Source organism: Pipra filicauda, unplaced genomic scaffold, assembly GCF_003945595.2.
Source record: "Pipra filicauda isolate LSUMZ 115617 unplaced genomic scaffold, ASM394559v2 scaffold133_size2016399_pilon, whole genome shotgun sequence".
Classification (NCBI taxonomy): Eukaryota; Metazoa; Chordata; class Aves; order Passeriformes; family Pipridae; genus Pipra; species Pipra filicauda.
In genome coordinates, this window is record NW_024103807.1 from 957,203 (window position 1) to 979,818 (window position 22,616).

General features: G+C 41.9%; 1 protein-coding gene across 2 annotated transcripts; it reads left to right on the forward strand.

Moving 5' to 3' along the window:
• Nucleotides 1-1,486: 1,486 nt before the first annotated feature.
• Nucleotides 1,487-22,094, forward strand: C1QTNF4 (C1q and TNF related 4). 2 transcript variants are annotated; one of them, XM_027719645.2, is made up of 3 exons: nucleotides 1,496-1,578; nucleotides 12,329-12,536; nucleotides 20,563-22,094. In XM_027719645.2, the coding sequence occupies exon 3, from the start codon at nucleotides 20,568-20,570 to the stop codon at nucleotides 21,669-21,671; it is 1,104 nt and encodes a 367-aa protein (XP_027575446.1). In that variant the 5' UTR covers nucleotides 1,496-1,578; nucleotides 12,329-12,536; nucleotides 20,563-20,567; the 3' UTR covers nucleotides 21,672-22,094. The 2 variants fall into 2 exon arrangements, with proteins under 2 accessions (XP_027575445.1, XP_027575446.1); XM_027719644.2 differs by lacking the exon at nucleotides 12,329-12,536 and having other exon boundaries at nucleotides 1,487-1,578.
• Nucleotides 22,095-22,616: the final 522 nt, after the last annotated feature.

The window sequence follows — 22,616 nt, forward strand, 5'->3', positions numbered from 1 at the left end:
AATTGCCTTCTTGCACTAAAAAGCAAATGACTTTCTGATCATTCCATCTGTCGGTCCTCTTTCTCTCTGAAGAAAGCTATTAGTTTTTCTTTCTCTTTTTTTTCCCCACTCTCTTTCTATTGTAGGGATCAGCCTTGTGACTGGTACATGGGTGTACTGTGTACTCTGACACCTCATGAGGAAGGGAGGGAAGGGGAAAGGGGTTATGTAAAAACTGATTCAAATGTGTCTGTTACAGCAACGGGGGAAAGTACTGGTGTCTGTCACAAGAGGGTAAGTGGAGATGGAGGTTGGAAAGCAGAGCATGCCAACACAGGGCAACAAAGGTTGGACTATTCACTAGGAGAAGCATTACTTGGTGCCCCATCTGTACTCCGAGAGAGTATAATGCCATTTAAATTCCCCTCAGAGCAGCCGGGTATAGGAGAGTGAAAGACCTTTTGCGTTGGACAGCTAGAACACTTTTTAAAGATTCAGACCTTTACATCTTCTTTCTGGAAGTCAACATCAGATTTTACAGGACTAACAATAAACACGCTTTACAAAACCCCAAATTTGCTCTTCAACACAGAACCAGAATGTGAAAAGCCTGCTATTTTGCTGTCAGCAGAAATCAATGGCAGCCTTCAAAGGAACAAGTACTAGCCTTGTTGTTGTTAGGTGATGATCCAAGGCAAGCCAAGCTTCCTAGAGAGAGACAAGCTTTTGATGAACCAAATAACAGTTAGTCTATAGACATGCTTTGGGACTCACAAATCTCCAGAGCAGAAGGTCAGACATGAACATGCTCTCGGGTAGTCAAAACCCTGTCGTTTCCCCCAGTTACATCCTTTGGTCCAGCTAAGGCTATTAGCTCTCCCTCATGGACCTGACCGAGGACTGCCGGGGTGGGAGCACTGTCCCGGGTCGCTTAGCCCGGGACTGGAGGGCGCTGGGCTCTTCCCTCGCCACCCCCAGGGCGGTCCGGCCGGTCCCACACCGCTGCCCGGGAGGGAAGCGGGCTCCCCCGCTTCCCTCTGTCGCCGCAGACGCCACTGTGCTGAATGAAAGGCTGGTGCATAGTCCCGCGGCGCTCGTTTCCTGCGCCCTCTCCTCCCGGGAAGGCAGCAGGGAGCCCAGCCCGGTTTTGTCACTCCGCCGCATCGCTCCGTCGCCCTTTCCCGGGTGGGTGCTCACACGCCCCACCCTGGTACGCAGCGCCCGCCGGCGCCGCAGCCTCCCGAAGACCGACCGGACTGCGGCGGTGACAGGGACTCCGAGACCCTCCGCCCCGCCGCCCCCTCCCCTTCCCCTCTCCCGCCCGCCCCCGGGCCCTCCTCCCGTCACTGATTCGGCGCCGGAGCCCCGGGTGCCCGAGCCCCCCTCCCAGTCCCGGCCCCCGCCGCCGCCGCCGCGGCTCCCGAGCTGTCAGTGCGCAGGCAGCGCCGGGGCCCCGCGCCCAGCATCGCGCCCAGCATCGCGCCCAGCACCGCGCCCAGCACCGCGCCCAGCATCGCGCCCAGCACCGCGCCCAGCACCGCGCCCAGCACCGCGCTCGGACCCCGCCGCCGCGGAGCCGCCACCGCGGGGCGGCAGCAGGTACCGTGCCGGGGGAGCCGCTGCTGCGGGGGCCGGGCTGCACCTGCAGGGCCGGGGACTAAGATGGGATCCCCCGGTCGGACAGGGGCGATAGAGCGGGACCGAGGCCCCGGGGGGAGGCCGCCGGTGCGGAGCGGTGCCCGGGCGGCGGCGGAGGGGCCGTCGGGGCTCTGTCGGCGGCCGCCGCGGTCCTTGGGAAGGCGGGCACTCGGGGCAGCTGCGGTTTTCCAGCCCCTGGCCTCGGGGGCGGCGGGCAGGGCGCGGGCTGAGCACCCTCCCTTCCCACTGAGCGGCTGGACAAAAGCGGGAAATGCCCGAGTTATCCTCCCTCACCCATTTTATTTCCAATATGAAATGACTAGAGTTTATGTGGGAAAAGGTATGAAATTTTGGCCCCACTTTACACGGAGCCGAGGTTGGAAAACCTCCCAGGGACCAGCCATGGGGAAGAGAATCCTGAAAAATTTCCACAGAGGCAGTTACTCAGGTGGGAAATAGCATTAATCTTCCATGGATCTCTAATCTCCTGGGGGAACTGAATATCAAGGATTTTCCCAAGAGTGGCATATGCAACTGATTCTGTAATGTACAATTTTCTGTTAGACGAGCTAGTTTAATCCCTCTCTGTGCACTTGGCAATCCCACCATCATCTCTTCAACCCATTCCCAAAAAGCTCCCAGGGAAGTAGGTCAGTATTTCCAGATGGTGTTTCTATTAGACACTGGGTGAGTTTCTGCGATGCCGGCTGACTAGAAGGCAGCATTGTGACCCTTCAGTTTATGCACATACTGAATGAGCTGTGCTTCAATTATTCATTCTGATGCTATTGCAACCTTCTTCTCCAGGGACATGATGTGTAATAAGACTTTGAAACAGTTTGCCAATGAGGCTGCAATCTTGTCTAGGCATATGGCAGCTGTTTTCTTGTCTAGCCATTTTTAAGGGTTAGTTTGTAGCAGTGAAAGGTATGTCAAGGAAGCATAAGGATTCCCGGTAGGGTAACATTACCCTCTACATTCCTTCTGTTTCCCTCTAAAAAACCGTAATTCAGAGTACTGAATGGTTCGTGGACTAGGCTCTGCAAATGAGTTTTGAATTTTCCATCTGGAAGAACCAATACCTTCAAAGTACATTTGGTTTTTATAGTGGAGAACCTATGGCTTTGATATAGAATTGATTTAAATCTGATAATTTGTTGTTGTTGTAGACATTTGCTATTTTGTAGATGAAGAAACAGATGCAGAAATAAAATACATTGGAACCAGAGATTTGACACCCAAACTTGGAACCCTGTTTGTTGTTATTTATGTTTACTGGTGTGATCATCTGTCCATTGTGCTGTGCTCTCCACTGATAAACTGCAAACCATTCATATTTTCCAAATACATGAGGCTGGGTGGACCCACAGTGGCAGCAGCTATACTTATGGAAAAACGGGATAACTACACTGCGACCCGTGGTCAATTAGGTGTGTGATAGCTTTTATACTCTCCTTTTTAATAACAGACATATTGCCGAACAGCAGCAAGCCTGACTGTTGAACGCCAGTTCTTGGAACACCAACTTTTGTATAAAATAATAACCCGGATGAAAACAGGCACAGTGAGAAACATGGTATGTCAGAGGTGTAAAGAGACAAGATAGTTTGAACCTTCTGTGCAGAGCACCCTGTAATATGAAGACCAAAGGAAAAAGAGGCCAGTGCTAGTGGAACTGGGTGCTAGTGGGAAGCAGACAAGCAGTGAGCCTCCAAGAGATCACTGTCCTTCTGCCAGAATTTCCACATTCTTATGGTTAGTTGTAGGCAGAGAGCATTGAAACAAACTAATCTGATAGTGACAGTAGACTTCCAAGATGGAGAGTACCTTTGAGAATATAATATTCTCAGCTGAGAAATGTCTCCCTCCAAGAGGTACTCATCTCTGCATTGACCCTAAGAATGAGAATAAAGAAAAAAAATAGGGCTTAAAATTGCTAGAGTCTTACAAGTTATGAAGTCCAGGACTTTGTTATCAGCATCTGAGGTCAGATGTTAGGATTTGGTGGGTTTTATTCCTGAACTCTTCCATTCACCCATCCTTTTAAAACGCCAAAATATGAAGTATGGATTTTACTCCAAGATGCACAGTTAAGGAAAATGATGTTTCACTGAATTACAATTTACTGACTAGTCTGTAGGAGTAAGGATCTTTCTACTGTCTTGGACAACACATTAAGGCTTAGCAATTTGTTAGTTCATCATACAGTGTTTGAAAGACTGACTGTTATTTTCACCCAGTAAAAATTAAAAGCTTCGGCTCTGACATCTTTTTTGAAGCACAGAAATTTAGTATAGATCCCATTGGCCAACCTGTACAAGCTGAAGTAAAGTCAGGACTTCATTTTTCCTTTCAGCTTTCCTTTACCTTTTCCTTTGACCCTTTTCTTGGTAAGGAAATTTACCTGATGTTCAAATGAGATAAGCCAGTAATATGCAATTACTGTGCTGCTGGCTCTCTGTCAATCCGTTGTCTACCCCGAGTGCTTTCTTGTCCCTGTAAAGCTGCTCTCTAGTTGCATGCTTCCTCCAGACAGATTAGAGAACAAAGGAGGGATTCCTGCTGCATCTAAGCAAAGGTCTGAGGTTTCCAGCAGAGGTAACACCGCCAGAATCAGATGATCACAGAGCAAGCAGTGAGTGTTACTCCAGGGACTAATAATTGATTACCAGGGCTCCATCAGGAAACAGTAAAAATTCGTAAAGTCCTATTTCTTCCTCTTCACCCTCCAGCTGATTAATTCATACCATGCATGTTTTCTGCTGTGCCAGGATCTCAGCCACAGTGCCTGGAAAACTGTCTGTATTTGGTTAAGGAATCTGGGGAGATTATGGTAATGCTTACTGGAATAAGAGCCAAAACTAGATGAGAGATTCAAGCCTCTGTTGTCAGGAGGAATACCAGATCATCACTATTCCAATGTACACAAAGGCTTACTTTCTGTTATGTGCCTGCTTATGACCATCATGGCTGGCATTTAATCTCCAAGGAAAGGATCCTGCAGTCCTTTGGTCAAGAGCAGATGCAAAGAAAATGTTTAGTCCATTGAAATCAACCAACTGCCTTGGTGCTGCCCTTGAAGTTTATTCTTGTAACTACAGTGAATGTAATAAATTATGTCATTTCTAATATATCCCAAAGTCAATTAAGAGAAATGGTCACATCTTTCCCATTTATTTTTTTGGTATTCCAGCAGGTTTGACAGCATTAGCTTTTGTTCATTTTACATATTAAAAGATACTTGTGGCATGAGAGATTTAATTTGGGGTTGGTTTTTGTTTTAAGTAAAAGTTGAGATTCTTGACTGTGGTTACACATTAATTTAAATATTTACTTTGGTGAGCCATGGGGCATAGCAGGTGAAGGAGGCTATAAACTGAATAAACATGATTATCTGAACGGGCAGATCTTCTTTAAATAATATCAGAAGATTCAGAACTCATAATCTGTATGCTTTTAGTCTGTGCCAGTCCTTCAGAGAGGTCACAAACTGCTTAACACTGATAGGATAGCTGTGTCGGGGTGTCCCGGATCTGCTTTTCTTCAGTGTTTTTAGGTGACCTGAATGGTAATTTAAGGAGTGAGTAAATCACATTTTCCAGGGACATGAAACTGTGACACTTGAAATATGCCGGAGGAAAAGATTAGAATTCAAAAATTTTCCAACAAATTAGAAGCACTACTCGGAAAAGAGCAGGACGAAATTTGGTAGGGATAAAAGCAAGATGCTGCAGTAAGGCAGAAATTGTCAACTGCATAAGCACAAGACACAAGTAAATTACTAGGTTGCAACTCTGCAGAAAAGAATCTGTTATGATAGATCACCAGCTGAATATGAGTCAATGTCATGCTGTTGCAAATGAAGGCAAACATCTTACTAGGATATGTAAAAGACATTGGAAGCCTGGAAGACGTGAGAAATCCTCTGGTCTGTTCAGCATTGCTAAAGCTTCAGCTTGGAAGCTGTGCAAAGTTTTGGTTATTGCACTTTGAGAGACGTGCAATTCAATCAAAGAGAGTTGAGAGAAGGGCAGCAGGACTCATCACAGGTCAGAAAAATGTGACCTGCAGGATGATTTGAAATAACTGAAATTTTTTAGAACAGAAATTTGACAGCGAAATATAACAGTCTTTAGATACAAAATAGAGGAGGGAACAATCTTTTCTTTGGGGTTATGGTGGACAGAACAGAAAGCAAGAAATAGCAGAAAGAATGATTATTGTAGACTACAAGGATAATTTTCTAGGACCTAGGAAAGTAAAACCTCTTGAATATTCTGTCTAGAGAGGTTGTGAAGACATTTAAGAACAGGTTAGACAATTATCTCTGAAGAATCAAATAAGGGTAGTTATCCTATCATAGGAAAGCACCTTGGACTATTTAATGTTTTAAGTTCTCTTCTAGACAGTTCTTCTATCATTTTATAAAGGCAACACGATCATTTTGTGGAAGCAAAATAAAAGCAGTCTGCTGACCCTATTCTGATGTTTGTCTGATGCCCAAGGATAGCACAGCACCAAAACCACAGACCAGGTCTTTCTGAAAAGAGTCTGAAAGAAAAGTAAGAGCTTCTAGAAGACCATCAGAAGACGTCTCTCTTTTCGGAGAAGACATGGAGAATGAGGCTTCCTGATTTCTCTGGAGCAGAGACTTGACTGAGTCTATAAATTTTGAAAACAATAGTATGGAAAAAGAAAAATGAATGAGTGTTAGCAGTTAGTAAGATTCTCTGAAGTGAAGATACAAACTCTTCTAGTATTTTACTCCTTGAATGAAAGACTGTAGTCCAAAAATGCTTTTTTAGAGGTAAAATGAAATAAAATAATGAAATTCAGAATAGAAATAAAATAAAGCATAGTTCTACAATTTATATTTTAGACACTTCTCCAGGGAAAGAAAATCTAGGTCTTCTAGTATTCATGGTTTAACATATATTATTTAATATAAATGGAACAGAAAGTCCCCTGTGCATTCTGAGGAATCCTGGATCTCTGTGAGGAGACAGATAAAAAGAAATATAAGAACAATGATCAACTCTTCTGTATGCTGCAGTGGTGGGCTGCACATAAGATCCTGAATAGAACACATTCTGAGTCCAACCAAATAATTTTTTAGTCCCCTAAAGGCAGAGCGGTTTTTCTCTCTCCTCAGGCTCTAGACCTTTCCACTCAGACAAAAAGAAAAGCTCTTGGAGAAGTTAAAGACATACTTGGAGGAGTGGAAGTGTTTTTATACCATACAGGCAATAGGGAATTTTTTCTATGAAAAGAGGTACTCTCTGGGACTGAAAGGCTGCAAAGCAACTGCTGGAAAGAATCTGTGTTGAATGAACAAGACAGGGAGAAAACGAAAAATTAGGCTGCGCTTTTTAGAAGGCTGTTTTCACGGAGCAGTTATTCAGTGAACTGTAGCATATTAGCACAATAATCTGTTGTAATTTAAACAGTCTTACACTGGTATTATCCATAAGTTGATAGAAACCCTCATATTTTGATTTACTCTGGGACATATAAGCACAAGCTGTAACACTGTATAAGCTCTGATTGATTTACCCCCTGCCCCCATCTTCTATTACGGCTGGAGCACCTTGGGAAAAATAATTATATGCTTAGAAAGCCAGTGACTCGATGCCCCAGATATTTCAAAGTGAATTCACATCCCTTCCAACCAAGGACTGAGCAGTGCCTCATGTTAGCTTGTACTGCATTGCCTGAGTTTATTTCATCATTCCTTTTCTTACTCTTCCCTTTGCTTTCTTTATTTGGGAGACAGAAAGGGTATCCAAAAGAAGGATTACTGTGATCTGATGCTAAAGGAGGTTTAGCTTTGGAACAAGGTGGTTCTGGAAGCAAATAAAGCAAATATAGCCAATGTAAAAAAAAAAAAAATCCCATGTTTATTAATAGGAGAAGGCAACAAGATGAGAGGGTTGTTCTCCAGGAAATTTGTGAGGAAATCTGAAACAGACTGTGCAGAAAAATACTGAACATACTGGAGGGTGTTCTGCAGATAGTAATCTCCTGGTGGAAGATGTTGATAATTGTCTTGAAAAAGAATGGTATTAGGCAGAAGTAGCTAGAAGGAAGGTAGGGGACTAAAAGAATTTAAATAGAGGGAGCACTGGCTTGAAATACGAACTGTATATGAACATTTGGATTTAGGGTGCATGAGTGGAATTCCTCAGTGTGATTGTGAGGAAATTGTGTAGGCTATTGCAAATGGCATCTCTCTCGTTATGAGCTGCATATTTAATGCAAAGTAATGATATCCAACCCTGCTTTAAATAAAGTAGCTGCATAACAGGGGTTAGAGCAGCCATATCCTTCATGTTCTTTATATTATGTCCAGCTAGGGTCTAAAAGTCAGGTAAAACCTGCCAGTGCATTGCTGCAGTTGTTATTTCAGTATTTTAGCAAAATTCTTTTCCTATAAGCAAAAATCAAAGGCATCAGCTTCAAGCTGTCAAAGGCAATTCTGCCTAGGAGGAAACTGGCTGGTCACGCAGATGAGCCTGGAATCTGTGAACACTTGACAGGCACTGAGCGGTTCCTCACTGTGAATGAGGAACTGATGAGTGAACAGCAGTGTCCAGCAGCACTTTTTGATGGTAATGCCAAAGCCTTTGCCAGCAGCTTCCCAGTGCAGATGGAGTTTTACAGAAATAGTCATACAAGCATTTCTACTGCCATTATGAAGGGACTGGCATTTTTTAAATACTGGAAACAATATAAAGCTAGAAAGCAGATATGGGAAAAACTTTGTAAAGCTTTGTGTGAATTGAGGAGATTTTTCAGTAAATGCTTCTCTCTGTTCTTCCAGCCAGGGCAGTAGATTCTGCATTGTAGGCAGCAGCACCTCTCTGTCAGATTGTCACAGAAAAATCCACATTCAAAAGCACACTGTGAAAACTTGACTTGTATGGAGTTTTGGGGAGGAACTTCACAGTTCCCTGTTGAAGAAGATGACAAGCTGATTAAATCCATGGACCAAAATATACTCAGAGTTAAAAAGTGGAAGCAGAAACTGTGGTTTTCCTGAAGATATCAGCTATCAATTCACAGTCTTGGGATGTCTCATTTTCGACAGCTGTAGCATTCTGAGAAATGGTTGCTAGTAAAATGGCTAAAAAATTGAAAGGACTGAGGTTACAGCTGTTTACAGACATTCCTCAGAGAGGTCTTGTTACAGGATTTGGCAGGAAAGACCACTGGAAATGGGGAACTACACATTGCTGGTTGTAAAGGGTCAGTATTAATAAACATGATGATGACTAGCCCTGCTGATTTCCTTTCCTGCTCTTAATTGTGTAAGAAAGAATGCTGTTGGGTCAAGAATTGGATAAACCTGATTCCTTAAAAGCAAGTGATATTGAAGATCACTGTATGTATTGCAGAGTTTCTTTATTCACTGGCTTCTGTACCACCCAGGGGAAGTTTCTGTCTCAAGACACTCTCTGGCGACAAAAATGAGGGTATTCACATCCAGTGACTGTTCTTTCAATGTTTTTTCCCCAATCTGTATACCAATTCATTGGGTACAAAATCAAGAGGATTCTCTTGGATATTAGGAAGGAATTCTTTACTATGAGGGTGGTGAGGCACTGGAACAGGTTGCCCAGAGAGGTTGTGGATGCCTCATCCCTGGAAGTGCTCAAGGCCAGGTTGGGTGGAGCTTAGTCTAGTGGAAGGTCTCCGGCCATGGCAGGGGGTTGGAGCTAAATGATTTTTAAGGTCTCTTCAAACCCAAACCATTTTATGATCCTATGATCCTGTTGAACAATTAGAGAACAGAACCAGAGGAGAGACTTATTAATGTATGTGTACTTTGACTGACACCTCCTTTTCCCCAAAAAGAGTTTTGATTCTGGAATAATACTGGCCTCTACAGAGTGTATGATTGTTCTCCAGCTCCAGGTCTGTGTCCTGACTCAGCGGGAGGAGGGGCAGAAATGAAGATGCCAGAGCAGAGATGAAAGATACACAGATCTTAATGCCTTTTATCACTTTCTTCACTAAACTAGAGCTCAGTGAATTTCCAAATTGAGATGTTGCAGCATGTTGACAGTGAAGAGCAGCAATGCAGTGCAATTCACAGAGTTCTCTGAGTTTCTTTACAGTAATGAAACAGCAGGTCATGAAAAGATATGAATGTGGGGTTTTGACTGAGTTTGATGGCAGATGTTAAAAGACAGCATGTTTTCCTGCCTTACCTGTCAAGACATGCTAAAAAACTTGCAAGGAAAGCAGCATTCCTGTAGGCAAATGCCCCAGTACAAATAGGTTTTTCAGATGGATTTGCAAAGCCTACCGTCGGAAAATACCACTCAGTAGCATGTGACATTTTCTCAAAGTATATTATAGTGAAGCCTTTGATGGATGAAATGATCAAAGCAATTATGTTTCCGTTGATGAAACATAGTTTTACAATGTGATTTATCAAGCAAAAGAAGATGAGTCTTAGCCTTTCTGAAAGTTTTTGTTAACTGCAGATAATCAAGATGGGAACCGGATTTACCCAACTTGTGAAAATTTTTGGCTGCATTGCTAAATCAGCTCTTAGCAGGCCATGAGCTCAGACATAACTGGGAAACAAAAATGCTTTTTGTTGTCGTTGTGTGTAATCCCAGCTGGCACTCAGCTATCCATTAATTCCCTTAGGGGACAACTGCTGGACTCCACAGGTTCATCCTAACTTTGGATTTGATGATCAACCAACAAGTACCAGCATATTCCCTCTAGCTTTTACCCAGGTGGGTGATGTGACGGGTCTTAGAGCTATGACTGGAGGGCAGCATTCCAGTGAGTATGGAAGGGATTGAAAGCAACTTCTGCAGGCACAGAGTTCCAGAAAAAAATGATAATTATTTGCCAGCTCAAGTGAGAAAGAGAAGGTATGGCTATGCAGCTAGAGAAGAAAACAGAAAAGAAAAATCTAAAACTTGGGTTTTTTGTTTGATTAGAACCTTACATAGCAGTTAAATTAAAATCATGTATTGGCTGATACAAAGTGCAGCATTGACTCACAAAAAGAAAATTGAGGACATAAAACCATCACAGAGAGGACAATGAACAAACCTTGAGAGTACACCACAGGTTCCAATATCTCTTGTAATATCAGCTCACTTTCAAGTACAACAGACTTCAATAGGAAGGTATTACACAAAAGTTACAATTCCTGTAATATATAGGCAGTCAAAATTACTTTCCTAATTAGTGCACCTTTGTGGGACTCAGATTCCACAGGTTCCTATTAGTTCCTGGACAAATAAACCTACTAATAACAGCTATTTTCATTCTTAGTGAGGAGATGAGAGGAGAACATGAAAGAATCACTGCAAGATTTTGCCCAACTGATGGTGCTGTACCATTCTGCTCGATGACTGGTAATGGGAATGAAAGTGGCAATATGGAACAGGAAGCAAAGCCAATACATCCTGTGTTTAACTGGAATATTTACTCTCATCTTGATGACATTTACTTTAATGTCTATAAATATTTGTTACAATTAAGGATTGAAAGAAAATTGACAAATACAGCATCGACTCTGAGAACAGCCCAGGAACCTCCTCTTCCAGTGAGCGTGATCAGAGGATGAAAATATTCATTCAGCTGCACTGAAGAAAACTGCTGCTTAGATGCATAGAGGAAAGTGTGGTTCAAAAAAACAAAAATCAAATACCTATATTGCAGGTATATTTGTCTATAGTAAATACAGTAAATACCTACCCATAGCCTCTGAACTGTTTCTAAGACTTTCATTTATTAACAGAGGGAGTGGGGATTTTCCTGAGAGCTAAACTTTCTTCACTGGAAGTGATGTAGAAAAACTACTAGAAAGAGCCATGGTGTGTCACAATAAAACAGAAAGAACAAAGGGGTTAGAATCTGAGTTGATTCCAGAGTACTGATTCCAGTGTCATTCTGCCTGCCTAGTGTTTCCACTTTGTCACTTACAGCTCATTTTACCTAATTGAGTTTAATGCAGAGATTTTATTTTTTTAAATGTCCCTAAGGATGTGAGCTACACCACCACTTCAGGAAAACCTACTAATAAGCTTGTGTTCAGTGGAGTTGTCTAAACAGCTTTTTCGTTCTTTATGAACGCTTTCATTTCCCCATGCTCCATTAGTTATTGGGAAAAAAACATCTTTTTCCCACACAAACTCTTACTAAAAGAGAAAAATGGCAACAGTAGTCTGTGATGCTGAATCCACCTGCATTTTTCTTAGTTTGCCAGATTTTGTCTCCAACCCAGAAACACTTATAAACTTTCTTCATCATTGCCTCTTAAGTCGGTCTCTCATGGTATAGCTATAACCTTCCTCTTCACATTCTCTTGCAGCACTGCTGTGGTACTAACTGGATCTTGTTTGTTCATTTCAGTTTGTCAGATGATGAAATAAAACCATTTTATTTCATAGACTTATAGAATCATGAAATGGTTTGGGTTGAAAGGGACCTTAAAGATGACCTGGTTTCAGCCCCCCTGCTATGGGCAGGGACACCTTCCATTAGACCAGGTTGCTAAAAGCCCCATCCAACCTGGCCTTCCAGGGATGAGGCATCCACAGCCTTTCAGGGCATTTTGTTCCAGTCCTTCACCACCCTCACAGTAAAGAGTTTCTTGCAAATATCTAATCTACTTTCAGTTTAAGGTCATTCCCCCCTTGTGTTATCACTTGTAACAAGTCCCTCTTCTGCTTTCTTGTAGCCCCCTTTAAGAACTCGAAAGCTGCAATAAGGTCACCCTGAAGGCCTCTCTTCTTCACGTTGAACAAATCCAGCTCTATCAGCCAGTCTTCATAGAAGAGGTGCTCCAGCCCTCTGATCATCTTTGTGGCTTTTCTCTGGGCTCACTCCAACACGTCCATGTCTTTAACATCCCATCCAGGATATTAAGTTTAAATATCTTAAGCCAGGTGAGAAATTTAAAACAAAACAGGTGTGTTGCTGGGACAATCTTTCTGGCAGTGTCTTTGTGCCTTATATGGTTTTACTTCTATGGTCAAAGCAAAAAAAACCCAGGACTTCTGTGAAGAAGTCTTGCTGCTACATGGCTTCTAGCCCAGCCACCTGGAACAACAAAATTGCCCTCTACTCCATTCTCTAAGGTCTCTGTGTCTTCCTCTCTCTTTAGAACTAGTTTTTGAACCATGCACTCTGCCTCTGGAGCCCTCCTCTCTCACTGTCTTAACTGAGATCTTTATGGTATATGCTGCCAAAGTGTCAGTTACTTTCTTTTACCTATCAATACACCTCCTGGTATTCCAGGCCAGACTCTCCGTTAATCCTTTATGCCACTGTGATTTGCCTTCTGGTGCAGCAATACAGTTCCTGCTGGAGAGATGGGATGCTCCAACAAAGCCTTGTTCCACAGGCTCAGCATCTCTTGTGGCCACCTGGAGAAAGAAATGCACACATAAACCAGGTTATAAAAGGAAATTGGGTTTTGGGGGTGAGAAAAGAGATGGTTTTAACTTTGCATTACTGTAACTGCAATGGAATTCATGTGAAAATTCCTACTGTTGAAATGGTCTCAGTGTTTTATGTCTAAAGGTAGCAGTGTTAAACAAACACTGCACAGCAACAGATCTCTGGCTTTCTCAGGCTGTGGTTTTCAGTTTCCTCTGGCCTCTGGTTTCACAGAAGCTGTTGGTCATTGAACTCATTTCCAGCAATGGCTAGTTTTTTCACTAATTACTGCTTGTGTAATTTCAATGATTGCTTATCAACAGTTGGTTTAACTGCATGTGCAGAACAACTTTATAGTATTCAATACATTTCATGAACTACAGTTTAAACTAACAGATTCTAATAGTGTTTTCTGTTCTTCCATTTCTGATCAGTGTTAGAGTATGTTTCTTTGCTTTACAGTTTTAGTCCTGTTTGCTTGAGCAGTGTATATGTGGTGGAGAGGTAGATTTGTGTTATGTGTTCATTTAGAAAAGGATGTAAAAAAAAATATTACATTTTAAAGCATTAGTTTGTTAGAATAACTCTTTGCTCTCATCTAGGGTTTATTCAGCTATCTTCTCTACTAAACCCCCATTTTTTCTGTCTAAATTAAAATATTTTTAAATATACATAGTAGCCAAAACAGAAGACACAGTGTGTCACTCTGTCCCTTCAAATATGTATGACAAATTTTCTTGAGTTCTGTTAACTAAGAAAAACCTTAATGTCAGAACAATCATATTTAATTTTGGTCAGTGAATACACATCATTTTATATAACATCATTTTAGCTTAAATAGGGTTGTTAGGGCTTTGGTTGAAACATAGCAGGTTTAATTCATATTCTGAGGTGCAGGCTGACATTAGAGGCTTATGCCAAAATACAGTCTCTCCATTTCCTTTTCCCCAGTATGGCTAGAGTTGAGGCACTTCAAAATATTTTTTGTCTCTCCACAGATCTTTGAGTACACAAAGGCTAGTTTATTATGTTAAAAGACTCCCTTGACTCAAGGAAACATTCAAAATTAAGTACTTTCTATATTAATGCCACACAGTTCTGTCATTGAAAGTGTGGCTTAGAGTTTCCAAAAAGCATTCAATGTTTTATCTCTCAGGATTGTTCCAAAGTTTAAAAAAACCACATTCATCAAAAGCAAAGAAAGGCCAGAGCCATAAGTGAATCTCTGATTTTTTTACTCTTGTACTCTTTATACAGATTTCGCTTTTGAGGATGTGCTACAATTAATTTCTCCTTGATGTTGGAAGAAGTGGTACATTGCATTTGCATCATTATCTGATGTTCTTAATATGTATCAGATGAGTGGAACAGACAGTATGTGGTATCTGGGGAAAAAAATCTTGCTAACTATAGTCCAAGAGAGATGTTCATTACACAGGCTTTCACTGATTCAAATAATTGAAACATTTGCAACTGTCCTTTGATATTAGGGTGAGAACTAGGAAGAACATGGCTTTGCTCTTGCAGCTTAGAGGATTTAAGAGCCTTTTACTAACAGTTAATCCAACTGCATTGCTTCAATTTTGTTTCATATCTCTTCAGTGATATTCTGGGCAGAAATTCCCACTGAAATTAAAGGACTCTTGCATAAGTAGGACTAGGGAATCTAGATAATTAGTATTTTGGAATAAAAAAAAACCCTTGTGAGTTTTACAAGCATGTCAGGCCTGCAAGTCTAAAAATTGGGTGACCTTTCTATTGTTGAAAGTCCTTTTGTACATCTGTGGATTTAAGCAGAAGAGTAAAACTGATTGTCTTTTCACTGGTGGATTGACTCTGTTCCAGGACAGAAAAATCACCTCTAGCAAACACAAAGCTATTAAAATTTCCTGGGTCATGCAAATGGTGAATTCTGACTTTCTTTTCAAGGAACATTTGCAACTCTTGTTCTGCTATGTGAGTCACTACCATTTAGCCCCTTCTTTTCAGGTCATTAATTTAATGTCAGTGCCTTTGAGAATTTTTTAGCTCCATCATGGGTTTTGTGCCTCCGATTCCAAAATTAGATTCTTGACTACTTCTCTGTGGGCAGCTGTCTCTGTTGGTAGCATAAAGGCAGTAGCATACCTGGTTTATCCCTTGGGTCTGCTTAGCTTCATTACATACTTCTGTGGTGTTGAGACAATAAGGAATGGTAGGGTAGGGGAAAAGGGCTCTGATTCATATTTAAGTGTAGTGAGAATAACACAGCTGCTATCTATGACATATCTCATCTCTAGCCTGGGTCTTCCACCTCACTCTTCAGCTTTAAAACTTATGCCATAGCATCAGACTTAAGGCTGATATCTCAGTGTCCATGGTCAGCTTCACATTCCGGGTGCTATCTCTTCTGTGCTGGAAGAAAATTATACCAATAAAAGACTTGGGCATCAGAAACACTTTCTAGGGGAGCAAGAGAGCATTCTGGAAGCTTTATCTTTCAGAAGTACTATGCTAACACTCAAGTCCAAAAGTTGGTCATGAGCTACCTCTGTTTATGGCACCCCTGTAGCTAGGTGAGCCTTCCTAATGATTGGGAAATCATTCTTAGACTGATTTAGTGTAACACTTTATTAGATACTTTTTAATATGCTTTCTAAATTATTTTTAAAAGAATCTAAATAGTTCTGAAAGTGCTGAGTGGGAGCTGTGAAGGAAACAACTTGCTAATAGAAACACAACATAATTAACTGCTTAATTTAAATGATTTGCCAGAAGAGCTAATAAATAAGGGGCAGCAGCAGCAGAGGGTCTTTGCAACTGTACCAAGTGATCCAACATTTAATAAGTGACCTTATTACAGAGAAATTAGCTTGCAAACAGAAACAATGTCATTTGAAGGATCATAAGGTAAGAGGCACTGCATAATTTATTAAGCTGTTTTGTCTTTTTGTGCTTTTTGACCAGCAGTGGTGTGCTTGCGGTATACTCCCTGACTCCTGAATACGCTCAGCGAGCTCTGGAGCACATTTTAGAACCAGACTCGTTGTTAAAAATGCAAATGCCAAATCTTCTCCTCTGATTTCTTGTCTCAAGAGCATGCAGCCATGTCACAGTCATCCTGGTTCTCCATGAAGCCACACCATGGTGATCACAGGGATAACAATGGATAAGTATGAATCAGAAACATCTAATAGCCCTTATAAGTTTGCCTTTAGGTCTCAGTTTTCTAAGCTGGAAGCTGGTATGAGCCTGCCATGCTAGATGTAGCACTCTGCATTCTGCAAAAATTATACTGCTGAATCAGAAGCTGAGCTCATTTGTGACAGTTTGGGATTTGGTTCTTGGTGGGATGGTAGGGTCTGTTAGTATTTTTTAAATGGCAGCGGTAGCCAAATGCTATACAGACATGGGAAGAGAGAGAGTCTTTGCCCTGAGATACTCATAAACTAAGTGACAAAGTAAGGAAAAATAAAGACAGCATGGGAGCAGATGCATGACAATTAGCTATACATTAATAGTTCCATTGAAAATGCTTTCTTAAATTAATTTGCTGGATGGAAGATAGTCTGTCTTTTAGACCTGACATTAGTTGGTTATTTCCATGTAAGTATCACGGCTGGGGTTATCAGCAAGTGAATTTTCAACAGTGAGAAGGCAGTAGCCATGGAATTCAGTTATGGAATCAGGAATCATGACGTAAGTCCTCTCCAGTCCAAACTCCTGCCGAAAGCAGGACCAACACTGAATGCAGATCAGATTGCTCACAACTTAATCCAGTCTGGTTTGTAAGCTTCCAAGTATGGAGATTTTGCAATCTCTCTGGGCAAACTTACATTCTTACATGCCTCATGGCAAATGGTTGCATGGCATGGAATTATTCTGCTTATATATGTTCCGAATCTTCCACTTTAGATGTTATGACCATTATCTCTTATTCTCTACCATAGCCATCAGTACCTAGCACTGTCATCTCAGTAACCTCTAAAAGCGCTGGAAGACTGCTACTAGACCCCTCCAAAATTTTTCTTCTCCAGGCTAAACAAGCCCAGTGCCCTCAGCCTCTCCTCATAGGGCAGGTGCTCCGGACCTCAGCCATCTTGGCTGCCCTCTTCTGGAGTCACTCAAGTGCCAACTAAAGAGGAATAATCACAGCCTGTTGATACTGGCTGCATTCTGTTGATGCACCCTGGAATGTGTTAGCCTTCATTACCTGCAGGGCACAGCACTAACTCAGGTACAAATTATTGTTCTCCAGGACTCATAGATCCTCTTTAGTAGCACTGGTCCCCAGCTAGTTCGTCACCAGCCTGTACCAACACACAGGGTTAGTCCATCCCAAGTACAGGAATTTGTATTTATCCTTACTGAATTTCTTTTCAGTCCATTACGCCAGCCTCTCCTAGGTCCCTCTGAATAGTAGCTGTGTCTCCAAGTATCTGTTTTAGTGTCATGTGCAGTCTTGATCAGTGAATGTTCTGTGTCCCTCTCCAGAATATTGATAAAAAATACAAAAGAGGACACCTGAAATTAAATATTAAGGACTCATTCTTGAGCCTGATAACCCAGTTGGTTTTTCACCTGCTTATCTAACATCACAACTTGGATAGAGGAATGCTCTCGGAAACTGTAACAAAAGCCTTGCTGAAGAATAGGTGATCTCCACTGGTCCCTTCCCACAAGAAGGCAATCAGTTTGATTAGATGCAATCTACCTTCAGTTGAACAATATATGCTAAATGACATGTACTTTGACTAGAAATGCGTTCCAAGAAGAGTATTCCATTATTTTCCCAGAGACTAAAGTGAGGGGCTATCCGGTTGACTAGCCTGTAGTTTTTCAGGTTGTCTCACTTGTGCTTTCTGAAGATGGGTGCAACATTTGCCTTTCTCCGGTAACCAGGGACCTCCTTTGATCTCCATTACCTTTCAAAGATGATAGAAAGTGGCCTCAGTATGACATTAGTCAGATCTCTCATCACCCTTCAGTGCAGCCCATGGGGTTGAGGAGAAGCAGGCTAGGTCAGGAAAAACATTCTGAATTCAGGGGCATGGAGGAAAATACGGAGGTGTTGTCATGTGCGGAGTGTGAGCTTCAGACTAAGTTTGTTAGAGAAGCCCTCCCATTGAGTCACAAAGTGCAGAAAGGACTCCCTTGCTTTCTAAACTCCTTCTCAGAGAGGAGCCTAAGTGCAGCTCATTCCAATCTGGATCCAATTTGGATCCAATCTTAACCCCAGACTTAATCAATGGTTTATATCTAAAGAATTAAACTGGTGTAATTGTACTTTTCTACAACTTTGTCCTGCAGAATTAGGGATGGCAACCCAAATATATTTATATATATACAACAAATGATTTATTTAAATTTCTTACAAAAATTATAATGATTAGGAAAAAAAGCTTAATTAGAATAATTTACAACAAAGTATGAATAGCTGTAACTACTAGTAAAGTGCACTGGTTTTGAAGCAATATTGAGGTAATTCTATTAAAGCAAATATATTGAAGCAATTATATTAAAGCTAACAAAACAATTATTAAGTAGAGATTGATGTTACTTACCTATGCCAACAACCATGGGCAAATATCTTTTGCTCAGCCTTGAGGAATAACCATCCCCACTCAAGGGAAGGATCTTCACACACCTTAGGGAGGTATTCTAGGAGTCCTTGCTGTGCAAAAGTGGGACTGGCCTTTATAGCATAAAGGGATTCACTGTCAGTCATATGCATTTTTTAGATTATGTGTTATCAGGCTTACTCCACAAAATATGCTTTGTGCTGGAAAGGATGGTAGCAGCCCTTTAGTTTCTTTTGCTCAACATTTCTGACTCTCACTTCCATATTAGGACCTGCACATCCTTGCTGCTCCCAGCCTCAGTCAGGGAGCCTCTGTCTTGCAGGTCCTTGTGGTGGGTTTGATAGTTTGGTCAAGCTGGTCTCATATTCTTCGACACTAAGAACAGCAGACCCTCCTCACTCAATCTTATCACTGATCAGCAGACTCTCCTTGCTCAGGCCATCACTGATAAACTTGTAAGACAAATTTCATCTTACAAGTATCCCTGATTAGGCAGAGAGCCATGCTACAGGTATCTGTGAGAGAAGAAATCTAATGTAACATTAGGACATGGATGGATATTTGTTTTTGTCTTTGCTAGTGTGTCATTTTCATGTAGTTAAGTGGGAATCTAATTCATTGGGTTCATATCTATTAAAGCTGCATCTCAGATTTCAGTTTTATTCTTAAGTGTGAAAGAGCACGGACTGTAGGTCAAACTGAATTCCTGCTGGTGAGTGATGCTAGGTATCATATCTTGCCAAAATAGGATCCCATTACCACCTCACAGTCTATGTGGATTCCATCTGCTTTGCTTCTATTATTAGGCCATCTCAGATGATTCAAATATTTACCTCTTTATCCTTTTAAATTCAGGATTTGTCTTCAGCCCTCCCCCCAGTAAGTTGCATGTTTTGCTCCAGTTCTGCTGGTCTGTGAATTCTTTGTTTGGAGGCTGGCAAGGCACCAGTTCTAGGGTGACAGATGGAGCAGACTGCAAACCAGGCAGCTGCCTCCTAGGCTGAATGATATTTTAATAAGCACAGAGAGGTGACAGAGAGAGGCGCTTCTCACTGGAATGACTGGCAGTTTTGTTTTCAGTCTGAAAGCACTAATAGATAATTTTTGGCCTCAGTCCAAAAAAAAAAAAAAACAACACAGAAATTAGAAACAGAAAATCCTATTAGCTCCTAATTTATCCCTCTTCTTTTTAGGGTCAAAGAAGTTTTTTATGTCTGGTCTATTATCCAGATTGTTTCCCCATTTTTGGGATTTTAATTCTCTCTCAGGAACTGCATACTTTAGGAGACTTTCCTTTTATTTACCATTTTGTTTTCCTCCCTTTTTTATTATTTCAATAATTTTCTCCATTGTCTTCCTTCCCTAAATATTCCCTGTTCTTCATATTTCTTTACACTCTTCACAGGTTCATGTTGAAGTCTGAATAATGGGATCTAACAACTTGGCTTCTAGCTTCCACATCCTGTGAAACAGCCAGCGCAGTGCAAGGCAATGGCATCTGCATGGGAATCTCTAGAGCATGTGTCCTCTTCTCCCTGCCCTTCAGTTGTATCTCAGTCATATAATACAGGGTTTGTGTAGGGCTTTGTTTCATCCTTACAAATAAAAGCACAACAAAAGGGGGCTCTGGCAAAGCCCCAACAGGCTTTGAGATCCCTCTGCGTTGTGAGCAACACAGTGCTCTGCAGACAAACCGTAGGATAATCAGGCTTTCAAAGGAAGAGGTTCTTTTTCTTCCGATGAGTACAGGTTAAAAAAGATCCAGCTCTTGCTAGGAAAATATAAGACTGGTGCTGGGATCTGAACTGAGGTATGGTCTTATACACTGCTCAGAGAACACACTGGAAACTTCTCAATACTTGGACATAGACCTTCATGGCTGCGTAGCAAGTCTACAGATCTGGGTTTCAACTGGTGTATGAGCTGTAAATTAGTGGTATTCCTGCTAAAATATGCTTCTTTTTTCTTTCAGATACAATGATGAAACTGAACGCTCGGATCTTCTTTGGCTTCCTTTGCTGCATTATTTTTGTTCCTACAGATGGCTTCCCAGCAGACACCAGTACTGAATTTCGCTCTGCTTTCTCTGTGGCCAGAACCAGCAGCATGGAAGGAAGCTCCGAGATGGTTATTACCTTTGACAAAGTGTATGTAAATATTGGCAATGATTTTGATCCCAAGACTGGATTGTTCCGCTGTCGAATCCCTGGAGCCTACTACTTCTCCTTCACTGTTGGGAAATACCCAAAGAAAAACTTATCTGTCATGCTGATGAGAAACAAGAATGAGGTGCAAGTAATTGTGTATGATGAACATCACCGCAAGGAACGGAAGGTAGCCAGCCAGAGTGCCATGCTGCAGCTTGATTATGGTGACACAGTTTGGCTGCGTTTACATGGAGATCCCAAGTATGCTCTTTACAGCAACGTGGGCCCCTATACAACTTTCAATGGCTACCTAATCTATCCTGACACTTCTGCCTTCTTCCAGAATGCTCTTAGCTCCCAAGAGCTGGGGCCACACCCTCACAAAATTCAGCAGCTTCCCAGAGAGCAGAGTGAAGCTTCACAGCGACACGTGTTATCTGATCAACCAAACAGGGTACAAGACCCTCGTTCTGCATTTTCTGTTGCCCGCTCACAGAGTCTCCTGGGGACAGATAATAAGCAAACCCAGCACGAGCCAATCACATTTGACACAGAGTTTGTGAACATTGGAAAGGATTTCAATTCTTCCACTGGTATCTTCTCATGCCGTATACCTGGTGCGTACTACTTCTCCTTCACCATTGGCAAAATGCCCTTTAAGACTATGTCTGTGAAACTTATGAAGAACCACAATGAGGTGCAGGCCATGATCTATGATGACAACCACTCCAAGAGGCGAGAGATGCAGAGTCAGAGTATCATGCTGCCTCTGCAATATGGGGACACGGTTTGGCTCTACAGCCATCAGCACGATGGCTATGGTGCCTATAGCAACCATGGCAAGTACATAACCTTCACGGGCTTCCTGATCTATCCAGAGGCTCAGCCGAAGCGGCTTTCAGGTGCCAGCTCACTTCAAGGGTCAAATAATTAAATGCAGATGTTAAAGGAGCATAAGAAGAGCCAAGATGCCATGAACTTGAGTATAGCTCCTCTTTGAATATCATCCTCTGCTTTGAGCATGCTATCATGTGTCCAGTGCTTTCCTTATGCTGCACGCTTTTGTGCCCTGTCTGCAGGGCCACAGCTGTGTCTGCCATTCATCTATAGAGAGGCCTTTCAGATTGTACCTGCGCGTCCTGTGTTGGTGTTCGATTTACGCATAAAGCATGAGGTAGTTTTGGGGCAGGGGTGGGGCGGTGTAGTGAGATGCTGAGGATCAGAAAACCACTGCATTCATGTTACTGCATGATCCCCAGCATCCAGAGAGCAAAGGATGTGTTGACTTTCCTTGTATATCTGGGGAGGGAATAAATGTAATGGAAATGAATGTAATAAAAATACAAAAGACGTAAAATGTTCTCAGTTTGAAATTTGTTGCTACTTTGTAGCTTTTGTGCTTGTTACTGGCTGAGGTGCCAGCTCAGGTGAGAAAGCAGCATGGTGATTGTAGGACCTGCATTATGTGTTACTGAGCCAGTCTGTCTGTGTACACTCTTTTTTATCACTTGTGTGTGTGAAGGGTTGGTACTTCTTATGATTTAATTGCAAATTTCACAATATTTGGTGCTTTTCTTAGTCTGATGTAGATGAAGTCAAGAAGCTGTGTTTGAGAATTTCAGTTTCCATGTCATGGAAAGAATACATATAGAAACAAACAAAAAAGTAGGCTTCTGGCCTTTGTACTGAAAGATGAGGGCTTAAATCCAGGAACAGACCATCCTGTGAAAGTTTGGAAGCAAGATAAGTATGAAGAAAAAAAATGTATTTTTAAATCTCTGAAGATTTGGGTCAGGAGCAGGCTCATAATGTGTAAGTGTGAGTAGTATCATGCCATGCAGTGGCACTGCTGACTGCAGGGGCATTACATTTCCCAGAA

Bases quoted from the DNA above. Each gene is read 5' to 3' on its own strand.
- C1QTNF4 (XM_027719644.2), top strand. From the start codon at position 20,568: ATGATGAAACTGAACGCTCGGATCTTCTTTGGCTTCCTTTGCTGCATT.